Genomic DNA, 14,252 nt, shown 5'->3' with positions numbered 1-14,252 from the left:
GGGCTTTGTACCCTGTCTCAGTAAGCTGCAGTAACACTTTGAGAATGGATACTTCATAAAGGCAGCTGGGACTGGAGCCATCCCTCGGCCCTGGGAAACTGCGTTCCTCCTGCTGGGGATACGACTGGGAGACAACTCAACTTTCCAGGACTGGGCGGGATTTTTTTTTATGTTACTATTTATGTTTATATGCAAACACACGTAGCAAATGTACTTAAATATGCATATGCACACATATGATTGCACAGGCTGTGAAGATTTTTGAAATATATCACAAGAAATAACAGTGATTGCCTTTGAGAAAGGACTGGGAACCACACAAGACACATTTAGACGGCAGATCCTCTTTTACGTTTTGAAGCTTTCTATGTTCATACACAATCCATTTTTATAACCCACTAATAAAAACAGCTAAAAATTAATCTCAGTCAATGAAGTGGTTAACGAAGCTGAATATTGCTGTCTCTGCTTAACATCTGTCTCTGACTATAAATTATGGATCAAATGCTATCAAGATTAAAAAATTGATCATCTGGCCTCGGTTGCCCTGTAGGACTTTTTTTCTTTTTCTTTTTTTTTTTCACAGAGCACAGTAATTTTTGGAGGAAATAATATCAGTGATATATTCTGCCTCTACAGACTTTTTTAGAATTGTGACACATTAATATTTTGGATAACAGACAAAAATATCTCATGTTAAAATGGAACAGCTCATTTGAATCTCTCCTACATGTCCCTCTGGACTTATTGGTTGAATCACAAACTGTGCTTCTGCCCAAACAAACAAACAAACAAACAAAAAACAAAAAAACAAACAAAAAACGATGGCAGATACCAGGAATCCATCTCCCCACCTGGACAATTGTACTGGCAGAATCTGTCAGATGTAACTATTTTGGAATTCTAGAGTTTATTGAAGGCTTGCAACTTCCAGGGGAAGGTTTGGACAGTAAATCCTGATTAATTTCAGTCAATGTCAGCTCTTAGCGCAGTAGCAGTTACCCATCCCCTGCTCAACCCCTGTGGCAGGAAGCTGTGCATGTGTTTCTGGAGCAATCTGCACAGTCTACAGGGGCCAGGGTAGGCAATAAGGACCCTGTCCTCCCAATATTGGAGATCTGTTTCTGATCACTGATTGCTCTTTCTGATCACGGAGGTGCAAAGAGAAGGGTGGTCTTTGTTGTTTCGCCTGCCACCATTGATGTTCCCCCTCAGGCTGAAGTGATTTCCAGGGGATTTAAAGGGATAATGCCCCTCCCTCTTCACTTTTCTCTTTTTTGGAAAGAAGACATTAAAGACTATGATAATCAAAAGCAATGACATGTTTGGGGAAAATCAGAAAGTGACTGTGCATGCCCAGGGAAAGGTGCAGGCTCAGAAAAGACATAAAAGGACTTTACGTTCACACGTGATCCTTGGCACAGAAACAGCCTGCAACAAAAAGTCTATCATTTGGCCTTAGTTGCCCTGTAGGACTCTTTTTTTTTTTTTTTTTTAACAGAGCACAGTAATTTTGGGAGGAAATAATATCAGCAACATATTCTGCCTCTGCAGACTCAGAAAAACAACAATAACAAAAAACACTAAACCCTGGGAAAAGAGAAGAATCTGATTTTCAGAGTTACCATGTTATTAGATTTAAATGTCTAGTTTTCAACAAAAAAATCACAAGGCATACAAAGAAAGGGGAAGTATGGTCCATTCAAAGAAAAATAATAATAAATCAATAGAAACAGTCCCTAAAAAAGACCTGATAGCAGATGTACTTGACAAAGACTTTATAACAACTGTCTTATATATACTTGAAGAACTAAAGGAAGATGTGCAGAGAGTCAAGAAAATGTTACATGAACAAAATGAAAATATCAGTGAAGAAACAGAAAACTCAGGAAAAAATAAATTGAAATTCTGGAGCTGAAAAGTACAATAATTGAAACGAAAAATTCACTGGAAGGATTCAGAGCCATATTTCAGCAGGAAGAAGAAAGAATCAACAAACTTTAAGATAGGACAATGAAAATTACTGAGTTTGAGGAACAGAAAGAAAAAAGATTGAAGAAAAGAACCTAAGGGACCCGTGGGAAGCTATCAAGTGGATCAACATATGCATTGTGGGAGTCCCAGAAGGAGAAGAGAGAGAGAATATTTGAAGTAATAATAGCTGAAAACTTCCCAAATTCAATGAAAGACATGAATATAAACATCAAAGAAGCTCCACAGATTCCAAAAGATGAACTCAAAGAGACCCACACCAAGACACATTATAATAAACTTTCAAAGACAATGAGAGAATCTTGAAAGCAGCAAGAGAGAAGCGAGTCATTACACAAAAAAAGGTCCTAAATAAGATTATCCGCAGATTAATTATCAGAAACTTTGGAGGCCAGAAGCCAATGGGCCAATATACTCAAAATGCTAAAAGAAAAAAATAATCAATCAAAAATCCTATATCCAGCAAAACTATGGAGTGAGGGAGACATTAAGACATTCCCAGATAAACAAAAGCTGAGGAAGTTCATTACTACTAGAACTACTCTGCAAAAAAAATGGTCAAGGGAGTCCTGCAGGGTGAAATGAAATGACACTGGACAGCAACCTGAAGCTGTATGAAAAAATAAAGATCTCAATAAAGGTAAATTCATAGGAAGAGTGACATCAGCATCATGACAGTACAAGACATCCCCGTATTGTCCCCATCTCAACAACAAAAATTCTATGAACAAAAGTACTTCTATGGGAGTTGTGGAATCTGGCACCATCCGCCAAGGGGCCCAAGAGAAATGTCTCCCATTTGTATATCAGGTAATAGAGAGACAGACCTCAGTACTGGTGGTAGCCTGTAACTGGCTCCACCCCTCTTGGTCATGGTCCAGGAGCACCTGGAGAGCACTGCCTTGGGCAGTCACCCACAGATGACAGAGCCTTTGTGAAAGTCCAGGTTTCCAGAGGAAAAGTTCCAGAACTCCACTGGAGCAAAAAAAATGCAAGTTCAGATACATTGGAGGGGGCAGTTAATAAATACTGCAGGCTTAGGACAAGGCAGGCACGTGAGACAAAGCCCAGAGCTGAGTAGTAACATTAACACTGATAAAATGACTAATACTAATACTGGTGACCAACGGCTAACTCTTTCTAAATGTTCTCTATGTGTGATACACTAAGCTGAGCACTGTTTATATGCCTAATTTAACTTCACCCACAAATACCTCTGGTGTTCATGGTAAGGATGGTTATCCTTGGAGAGACGGAGGCCCTGAGAGGTGAAGCAACTTGTCTGGATTCCTCCAGCTCACAAGTAGCCAGGCCTGGCTTTGAACTCAAGCCTGCTGACTCTAAGAGGCATGTCCAGAAAATTTGGGTGCGAGAAAGAGAAAAGAGAAGGGAGACAAGGCCAGGTTGGAGGCTGCCTCAATAGGTGAAAGCAGAGGTGAAGGGGTCTGGACTTCCCTGGGTGGGAGAGCACATGACAGATGAAGGAACTGGAACTTTTCAGATGTGATGACTGAGGTGGTTCTGGGACTTCCCACTTAGAGAGAGGGCAAGGCTGAGGTATCGAGCATTGAGTGAGGAAGGACCTCCCAGCCTATCTTGATGAGAAGGCAAGGTTTGATGACACACAGCTGTGGGTCCAGGTGCTAGCTCTGCCGTGTACTCGCTGTTTGACATCAGGTGGGATGCACACCCACCTCCTCCACTGGCCTGGGGCAAGGACTAGATGAGACAAGTGTCTCTCACAGGGCTTGAAAAATGGTAACTGTCAGCACCTCGGTTTTCCTTTTCTATAATCTCACATCCCCTAAAATGCCTGACCCCCCCACCCCTTCCAGAGACTGACACTGACCCTACATCACTACTGTCGGGCTTACTTTAAGACCATCCTTCTGGTAACTCTGGGAGATACAGTCCAGGACACCTTTGTATTTGTTTAAATAAACTCCGTCAGCTTGGAGTCGACTTTTCACGACATCCATAGGAGTCGCTGTCCCCCAAGAAATTGCTCCTGTAAAAAGAGAGACAAACAGGGGTCAGGGGCTGGCTGATTGGGGTCTGGAGGGGACCCTGCAGATTCCCACCATTCAGAGGCTTAATAAGCTGCCGAGGAAAGTGGAAAAGCTTGGGGTTAGGACCTGTGAAGGCCGTTCCTGAGCCTCTTGCTGTGGGACTTTGCAGAGTTCTCCTACATCCGCTAGGCCTTGGGTTTGTCATCTTCATGGGGTGGTGGGGATAAATAAACGGATGCCTGTGAAGCATTTAGCACAGTGCCATGTCCACAGCCAGTGCTTCATAAGTAGAAGCCTTGTATCAGCAGCTTTTATCGGAGAAACAGGAACAGGTCCCACCCGTACTTTGCAGCACCTTCCCAGGGCACCAGGGGAAAGAGCCCTGGGGAAGGCATGAGGCTGAAGGCTTGCCACTCCCAGAGGCAGGATTTGCGCTGAACATAAAGAAGCTAAACAAACACTTGCAGATAGGTTGCTGGCTAAGGAAGGGCCAGCCTGGGGGTTGCAAGAAGAGCAGGAACAGGTCTTTAAAAATCTCTTATCTTTTCCAGATATGTGGAATAGGAGCCTTGGGACCACATGCCCCTGGGTCATCCTTGTTGGATACTCGGGCGCCCTAGTTTGAGCGCTTCTGTGACTTTAAGGGACTCCAGGACAACACCACCAGGTTATTGTGTAAACACAAAAACTGGCACATTCTTGGATGGGGAGAGAAAAACAAACTGATACCAAAGTCCAAGGCAGCTGGTTTGGAAGGTTTTGTAATTGCTGTCCAGAGGCTTCCAAAAGAGGCCTTCACCTGCCCCAGGCCCTCCGTCCTCCCAGCCTCCAGCCCCTGTGGCGTCCTGCCCATGGTCTTTGGGGAGCCCTCTGGACTTCTCCTCCCTCCTACCTCCTGCCAGGATAATGTGCTGCCTCCCTGTCCCTCAGCTCACAGGCCAGGGTATTACAAATCGAGGTTTGTCTGCCAGGCCACTCACACCTACTGTCACCAGAAATGAGACCAGATGGGGCCTTGTTTGTCCTATCTGCCAGCACGTACTTACTGTGCACTTACTAGGAGGTGACACAGGCCAGGCCTCGGACCCATGGGGGTGGAAGGAGCGCACTGGTGTTTGGTGGCTAAGATGTGAGCTCTGTTATGTGTTGGCTGAATTTCAAGCATAGCTAATTATGATGCTAAGGAGGAGAAGGAATGATAATTTTCTTCTCTCCATTGGATCCTTCCCATCGGCATGAAACATGCCATGTTACCAGCCTCCTTAGAAAACAATCCTCTCTTGAATTCCACGCCCTCTCTGGCTATAGCTGCATTGCTCTCTGCCCCATTACAGCTCAGCCAAACCCCTCAGAAGTGCTGTTCTCCAATTTCTTTCATCCTACTCGCTCTCTCGAGCCCACTCCAATCAGGCTTCCACACCCTTCTCTTCACCAAAATGGGTCTTGTCAGAGTTCCCAATGACCCATACATCACAGAGGCCCTGTGGTGGCAAAGAGACCGCTGTGCCTGGAGCAGAGCAAATCAGGGGACAGGAGCAGAAAACGAGCACAGATAGGTAACAGGAATCCAGGTCATCCAGCGACTTGAACACAACAGATTTCATTTTCAAAGCTCAGCGACAGGAAATGGGGATGCAGGATGGGTTCTGAGTAGGGAGGTTAAGAAACAAGTCCATGGTCACAAAATGAGTAACCGTGGATTTGAACTTGGATCTTTCTGACTGCAGAGTCCCTGCTATACTGGCTGCACTAGCTGTATGACCTTGGGTGGGTCACTTCATCTCTCTGAACCTGAGCTTTCTAATCTGAAAAATGGGGAGACTGAGTCCTACCTCCGGAAGCTAAGGAAATCTCACATGAGAAAAGTTTGTAGTGTGCTGATAGTTAAAAAAGGCGAACCATGACAACAGGTTTCATTTTCAAAGCTCAGCGGTACTCGCAACAGAATAAGGTGCTCAAAATATGTCTTCTGACTGAAAGTTAAATGGGTCCAAATAGGGACTTGCCATCCCCAGAGGTCCAGAGGGAAGGGGATGGGAGAAAGAGGGGGGACTATTCCCTATTCCTAGCCCTTCCTCCTCCTGACATAGTAGGTACTTAGCAAACAATTCTTGGGTAAATTGTGCCCTTCCCTGGGGCTGAGGAGGGCATGGTAGACTCCCCAGCTGTCCCACTGCCATGGCCAGCACAAGGACAGGGATCAGCGCTGCTGCCTTACCTGCCATACCACCTGCCAGCCACACAGCACAGGGGCTGGGGCCTGCAGAGGCCTCGGGTGTGATCCAGTCATTCAGGAGCACATAGGGGATGAAGTAGAGGCAATAGCCTGGGACATCCCTCAGCAGCATGGCGTTGGCTCCCCGGTACAGCCCTGCCAGGCCCTCAGTTCGCACGATGGTTGCGATGCAATGCACAGGTCCCTGGTAGGCTGGCTGCTCCCCAAGAGCTGCTGCCCTGGGCTTCAAACCAAGATTGGCTGCAAAGACAGCGGGGAGAAGATGACAAGTGCCCCGGGGGCAAGAGATCGGTCATTCTCTGGCACTGGAGCTAGCCCATGGACAGTTCCCACACGTGGCCTATTGGTTTTTACCAAACCTTCTGACCTTCTTGGCAGCTCAAACCAGGATTCTGAAATCCCAACATAGAACACCTGCCAACACGTGTGGCCAGAATGGAGACAATCCCGGCCAGGTGATAAAGCACCAGTTGCCTTGAATGTCCAGAGGGTATCTGGTCGACCATCGTTATGCTTTCTGAGCAGATGTGACTGCAGAATGTCTAGGAGCAAATATGACAAGCCATACTGATTTCACACACTGTGTGTGTGTGTGTGTGTGTGTGTGTGCACACTTGTGCACAGTGCGGTAAAACAGTATATGAGATTTGGACCCAGACTGTCCTGGTTTCAAATCCTGGCCCCACCACTTACAAACTTTCTGTCCTTGGTAAGGTCACATTTTTCAGCCTTTATTTCCTTATCTTTAAAAAGAAGACAGGCCTATACTGTAGTGTATACTTGAAAGTTGCTCGGAGAGTAGATTTGTAAAGTTTTCACCACACCCACACTCACAAAATGGTAACTGTGTAGGTGATGGGTGTGTTAACTACCCTTATCTTGGTAATCATTTTGCAATATACACATGTATCAAATCCTCACATCGTGTACCTTAAACTTTCACAGTGTTCCATGTCAATTATATCTAAATAAAACTAGAAAACCGTGTGTTTAAAAAATAAAAGGAGAACAGGTTGTTGTGAGTATAAATACATCAATACCTACAAATGCTCCGTATGGTTCTAGGAGCTTGGCAGGGAAGCACAAGGTGTCCACAGGTTATTAGTGAGACCAAGACAACTGGCATGAGTCGGGGGCAGGATGCCCTGGCTGGAGGGCTGGACAGGTTCTCACTGACCCACTCCAGCCCCGGCCACACTGTGCCCCGAAACACCTGTCAGGCAACTCTGGTGCCACTGGCCCCTCAAAGCCCAAGTGCACAGCTACTGTCTCCGTCTGACCTTGGGGGTCTCTGCTGGCCGATCATGGGTTACGTCTGTAGCTTCTTCTAGGGGTGTAGGTCGCCAGCTAGCAGTGACTCTGTCTCTCCCATTCACTCCTTCCACCTGGCTGCCCCCGTCTCCCTCTCTGCTGCTCATCTCTGCTATGGACCCTTTAGCATCGCTTTGACTTATGGACGGAGAAACCTCCCAGTCCCCGTGCAGATAAAGCAGACTCTTATTCTCAACTGTTTCCCTTCTTGAAGAACTAACAGGATATGTCCAGGAAAGAGATAAAATGAAGCTTGCCTTTGACCACACTCTGCCAACAGAGACCCTAGCGGTCAGGCCAGGAGACAGCAGTCCTGTGCCCCTGGACTTTGAGGGGCCCATAGCACCAGTGGTGTTTCAGGGCACAGCCTGGTCAGGGCTGAAGGGAGTCAATGAGCACATGTCCAGGCCTCCAGCCAGTGCATCCTGCGCCAGACTCATGCCAATCATCTTGGTCTCACTGATAATATGTGGATACCGTTTGCATCCCTGCCAAGCTCCTAGAACCATGCTGAGCATGTGTAGGTATTACTGTAGGTTTAATTCCCAGTATGTACCATCTCAATTCGGTTTTACACATGCTGGCAAAGAGGCAGACAACTTTCACTACAGAGTTGAACTTCTAAGGCCCCGATGGAGGTCCATCTTTATCAGAGGACACGTTAGGACAAAATATTCAGCTGCATGACTCCACAGTCCAAACTGGAGCTCTGGGAGTAAAGTACAACCTGTCCTTTCACATAACCCAGAAGTAGCTGAGGTCGAGGGCGAGGTTTCTATTTGCCTAGGAAGTGTGCTTGAACAAACTAAGCCTGTATTTTCCTTTTGTGTGGGGAGAAGAGAGTAATCCGTGCCATGCGTTGTTAGGCCAACTGCAGTGCGGGCAGGAGATGGAGTCCCATTCACTCCTATAGTGCATCCCGCAGGAAGTGAGCAGGGGTGGTGGTCACTTAGGGGGGCGCAGGGCCCTCTGAGCTCAGAGCAAGATCAGACACTGTGGTGTTTGAAAGCCCACTGAGCGGTCACTGGGCACCTCTTCCTCTCCCAAATCCATTGTGATATTACTACAGTCATCCCGGGGAATTTTGGCATTAGATAGAATAGATGTAATTGTTCTGACATAAAAACTCTGCCCGGGCCAGTGCTCATGTCCAAGTGCAGTGGTCTGGCCCAGGAGCCAAAGTTTTCAGGAATCAGCTATGGGCACGACGTGGCTTTCAGAAATTACTGATTGAAGGAGCGTGTCTGATAACATTCTCCTTGTTTGGACATAGCGATGTTGAATAAAGGACTTGCTCAACCTGCAACTAGTTATGTCGACAAAAAACCTGAACTTGTTTCCTTTTGTTTCCGGGGTGAGCAATAAGGAAATTCTTTCACATTCTCCCAGGTTTGTTACATGAACAATCTAGCTTTTATTGCTCGAGAATGATCCATTTACGAGTATTAAAGCAATACAATTGTCAGGGTGAGTACCATCGCCCGGAATACTGACACGAATCTGAGCTGGTGGCCAGTGCCTTCTGGGCACAAATTGATGCTGCAAAGCCCTTGGAACTCCTTCTAACTCACCCAGCTTCAATGTTTAAAATAATAAACAACAGAAAAAACTTATTTGGAAATAATTTCAAGTTTGAAAAAAAAAGTACAAAAAATAAAAATTGTACCAAAAAACACCCTTCTATACCCTTTAATCAGATTCACCTATTGTTAACATTTACCTCATTAGTTTTATGGTTTGTGTGCTCCCCCACCCACCCACCCACCCACCTGCTTCTCCCTCAAACCTGTGCGTGCAGCTGAACAGAGCAGATACCACTGTCCCCACACAAGAACTTGCCTGGCCCGTGTTCATCTCCAGGCAACAGTGGCGTGACCTGGAGTCAACGTTTTTATGAGTCCGTTAGGGGTAGGACACGGCTTTCAGGAGTTACAGACAGAAGGACAGTTACTGATAAGGTCCTCCCAATCTGGAGGTGCCAATGCTGGGAAAACGCTTGCCAAACCTTGAACCAGCCTTATCAACAAGACCTAAACCACAACCAAATCTGTACTTTCTTTTTCTTTTTTTCCCAAAGTAAGCAATCAGGAAATTCTTTTGCACACACATACATATTTTTTTTTTCACACATGCATACGTAAGTTTATTTTCTGAACCATGTCAGGGTGAGTAACATGCAAACATGGGTCTTCACCCCCAAATACTTCAGTATGTGTTTGCTAAGAACAGGGTTGTTGTCTTCCCACGGTACAGTTATCGGCGCCATAACCTACTCTGACAATAGTTTTGTCTAATGTACTGTCTACAGGCTCATTGTCACTTGATCTCATAATGACTTTCATAACATTCTTCCCCCTCCCCAGGACACGATCCAGTCTAATCAGGTACTGCATTGAGTTGTCATGTCTCTGTCGCTTCCTTTAATCTGGAGCCTTTCCACAGCCTTTCTTTGTTTTTTTTATGACACTGACCTTTTTAAGAGTACACTGCCTCCTTTCTTGTAAACAGAACTTTCCTCATTTGGGGTTTGTTTGATGTTTCCTTGTTATTACGTTGAGGTTACGCATTCGTGGCCAAACCTCCTCCCCATTTTTGCCTCTTTCCCCACGAAGATCAATCACTTTCAAGAGCCGTGGTCTTCTTCTTCTCTGGCCTCCTACCCTTGTCCTATAGTTTGTTTTTAAATCGAGGTATAATTTACATTCAATAAAAGGTGCAGCTCGTAAGTATGCAGTTGGTGAATTTTGACAACTGCATGACCTGTGCTACCATATCCTACTGAGAAAATGACATCTTATGCTGGAAACAAACTGTTTTGGTCACAGCCCACTCAGACAGAGCAAAGATTACAAGCCTACCTACCCTCTCCTGCCTTTCAAGGTAAAAGAACTCTGACATCAATGAAGTGTTGCTCAATGAGAAGCAAATCTTTCTTTTAGATGATGGTTGTTACACACGCTATGGACATTTTTTTCTCATGTGTGTGCTATGGTGGGTAACACAAAAAAAATTTACTTAACTATTCTAATAACTCATAGGAGCTTCTTGTCTTGTGTGTTTTCTAAATCCATGGACACCGAAAGGATAACTGCTGCTCTATGGGTTGGACCCCATTTTCTGTATTAAAAAGAACTTTTAGAGGAAGTGGGGGGCCCCCAACCCATGCCAGAAGCTGTACCCCTATTATGATTTATTCTGGTTACTGCCGTTTTCTGAGTGTGTGTTTTGCCCTAACTGATGCAGTGAATTTCCTGGTGGCAGGAAGCACACACGGTGGCATGCCCCAGGGCACTGTGCCCACATGGGCTGCACAACTACTCAGTGAACACCTGAGCTTCTCATCAGGCAGATCTCAGCACCGGCACCTCCCAAAGCTTCAGCATTCATCCAAGCCTGGCCCTGTCTGGTCCTTGTGCCAGAGGCTGTAGATACTAAAAGAAACTCCCAAACCATGGTCTGCTACCACTGGTCTGATACTATGGAAGCATCCAGCAACGGGCATGTCCATCCTCCAGCAGACAGCCCGGGTGTAACCTCTGTGGTGTGGGTTTGAGCAGGCTGGTGTAACCCCTAAGTTCACTTCGCCAGGATATTAGCAACCGGAAAACTCTTGCCCACTTCCTGTTTCCAAAGGATCCAGCAGTTTCCTTGTGATCTGAAGGGTCCAAGGTATGCAGATGGTTTAGTAGAAAGAACTCCTAGATTAGGAGCAACTGGGATTTGCTTTGCTGCTCAGTGCTGTGCAAAGGGCTCATCCACACTGAGCCTCAGTTTCCCCATCGTCTACAAACAGGGAAGAATAAGTGGTCTGTCCACCTCATTTGGCTTTTCTGAAAGCTAAGTAAGAATGTTGGCAAATGTACTTTACTAAAATGCGTGTTGTGCAAATGTACTTTACTCGAGGCAAATAGTTATCATTCCTAATTTTATTACCCTGTTCTGATGTGACCTCGGATTCCGGAAGTGCCGGACCTGCCAACCTCAGGCAGCTGTGGCCTGCTGCCAAGCCTACTGTGGGAGATTGTGAATGCCTGCACGGGGCCAAGAACTACCCATACTAGTGTCAAGTCCAGAAATCAGGACAATACTTGCTCTTGTCAATTGATTCAAAGAACAAACGAATGAGTCACCGATGCACGTAACTTGCACAATGGTGTGCTATGTTGTGGGCACCTTTATTAATCTCGGGTAGCTACGTGAGACTGCAGTTTGAAAAGGACTCAGTCAAAAGGTCCAGAATTCAAGGACTCCTCCTGAACGACATGGCTGTGTACCTGGCTGCTCCACAAGCCTTCTCCTTCCACTTTTGGGCTGCCATCGCACCAACACTTACTTCCTATTGGCAGCCCACAGCCTACTTGAGAAGAGGCCCAGGCTGTATGGTTCTGGATTGTCTGCAGATTTTTATGCTTCTTGTCATGCTTCAAGGGTTCCTGTCCCTTTAGGCTTCCCTTCAGGGAACTTAGCGTCCATATTTCCTGCTCTACACTAAGGAAGTCTTGGAAAATCCATTGTATTAGAAGGGTCCTCCTCCCCAAGGCCAATCTGCCTGGGGAAGAGTTTTTCTTGGCAGTCATACATCTTGATGGTAACAATAAAACTATGTTGCCAAAGAGGTCAACTGATGCATTGAAGGCTCTGAGACACAGTTGGTGACCTTCCCAGACAGACATTTCTGGCGAGTCAGGGGAACTGGACAAATGGTTTCGCCCCACTTGTCACCATACGGATCCTTGGGCTCAAATGAGATTTCTGTTCTGGGGTGTCTGATGATCTTGCCTGCCCAAATCCACACCTTAGCTAACCTCTCTTCTATTACCATCTAGCCCAGCTTCTCTCCTCTTAGCTTGTCCAGAGATTAGGACAGTTTTCTCTTCGAATCCTGGCCACACTCTCTCCCCTTCATTCAATTCAGATGATCTTGAACATGGTAGAGCCAGGCCTTCTGAGGCAAGCTCCTTCAACTTCCCTCCTCTTTCCCTCCAAATTCTCTCTGAATTGTCTCTTTCCTTCTGCTCTCCCAATACGGAAAAGAAAGGCTTTTTCCTTCTCCACCCCTTGGTCTTTATTCCCAGTGTCACCCCAACTTCTGCAATTCTCCCCTTTTCACTGAAAGTCCTGCCCCTACTTTGGTGACAGGAGTCTCTCAGGACCCTGTTTCCAAGGGCAGTTGAATGAGCACAGACACATCACATAAGCTGAGCCTCAGTTTCCCCACCTATAAAGTACAGAGAATGAAAGTGCCTACTTCGTAGAGTTATGATGATTTAATCACGGAATGTGTGTCAGCGCAATGCACATTGTATGGGCTCAAAAATTGTTAACTACTTGGGCAGCTGGTTAGCTCAGTTGGTTAGAGCAGTGCTCATAATACCACGGTCGCCAGTTTGATCCCCACATGGGCCAGTGAGGTGTGCCCTCTACAACTAGATTGAAAACAACTTGACTTGGAGCTGACGGGTCCTGGAAAAACACACTATTCCCCAATTGAAAAACAGAAAATTGTTAACTACAGCTGTGAGTGTCATTACAGCACTCTGCCCCTTCCCAAACTTTTTTACTGTTTTCCTATCAGTGTCCACCCTCTTCTTTCTGGCAGCTCGCCTGGCCTTTGCACCTAATGTCATGACTTAACCGCTAGTGCTGTGTCTGCCCACCCCGTCTACATCTCCAGCCCTGGCATTGCAGCTGCAGCCCAGGCACCTCACACAACACGTGCCGAGCTGAACTCATCATGTTCTCACTTGAGCCTGTCCCTGCAGCCCGGTTCCAAAGCAGCAGCAGAGTCACTAAGCATGTATTGATCACATATCCACGCCAAGCGCTGTCTCATACACTTCCTTTGCTACTTAATTCCCTGTGTGTGGGGGGGTGCCAGCTCTACCCGCCCCCCCCCCCCAGTCATTCAGCTTTGAAATCTGGGTCATTTTTGACACTTCCTTCTCTCCTGCGTGGCCTGTTAGTTCTACAGCATCGGTGCCATTTTCCTCCCTTCCACAGCCCTGTGTCAGACTTCCTGGCCTGTCTCCTGGTCTGTGGCAGCAGCCTCCAATTTCCCATCCCTGTTCCCAATTCCCCATTCCCACTTCTCCCACCTCTTCCGAAGACCAGATCCATCTTCCCACCACACAGCTCTACTTGGGTCATTCTGGTGTTCCGGACACTTCGCTGCCTGTCCAACGGCACCGAAGCCCATCCTTGGCTAAGAAAGCCACGCTCTTCACAACTCACCCGCACCTTCCCTCCCTGTGCTGCGTGTCAGCACTAACCTAACTGCTTCCACATCCTGCAACACGTTCGTCTTTCCTGCCACGGACTCCTTTTCTACGCAGTTCCACAGTCTGAAATACATCCCCACAACCCCACCTCCAAATCCTGGCCAGTATTCAAAGACCGGTCAACAGCCATTTGCTCTCTGGAGCCTTCCTGATCTGCACAGACGCTGAGGTTCCAGAGCCTTCCACAGGCTCTTTCCATTCTATACATCTGACTCCCCACCAGCTTGTGTGCTCCCTGAAGGCAGGAGCTGTGGTCTGAATTCCTGATTTACCTGGTCTGCTTGGCTCAGGGAAGAGCTCAGGAAATGCTTGTGAATGAACGAGTCAAAGAGTGAATTCACACAGGGATGACAGTCAGCTCTGTGCCTCCAGCTGGGCCCGGTGAAGTTTCCAGGTTGGTCAGTAGAGTTAAGGCCCAGTCCGCTA

General features: G+C 46.6%; 1 protein-coding gene across 11 annotated transcripts in view; it reads right to left on the bottom strand.

Moving 5' to 3' along the window:
* Positions 1 to 14,252, bottom strand: part of SLC25A48 (solute carrier family 25 member 48) — a 38,296-nt gene that overhangs the window by 6,983 nt on the left and 17,061 nt on the right. For 7 of the 11 annotated variants that reach the window (XM_033096711.1, XM_033096718.1, XM_033096712.1 and 4 more), the window contains one exon: positions 6,220 to 6,477. In XM_033096711.1, the coding sequence (XP_032952602.1) occupies positions 6,220 to 6,477 (258 nt within the window). Of the gene's footprint in view, positions 1 to 3,866; positions 4,001 to 6,219; positions 6,478 to 14,252 lie in introns of all 11 variants that reach the window. The other 4 variants (XM_033096713.1, XM_033096715.1, XM_033096714.1 and 1 more) reach the window with 1 other exon arrangement.

Source organism: Rhinolophus ferrumequinum, chromosome 24 (assembly GCF_004115265.2).
Source record: "Rhinolophus ferrumequinum isolate MPI-CBG mRhiFer1 chromosome 24, mRhiFer1_v1.p, whole genome shotgun sequence".
Classification (NCBI taxonomy): domain Eukaryota; kingdom Metazoa; phylum Chordata; class Mammalia; order Chiroptera; family Rhinolophidae; genus Rhinolophus; species Rhinolophus ferrumequinum.
This window is presented reverse-complemented; position numbering and strand designations above follow the sequence as displayed.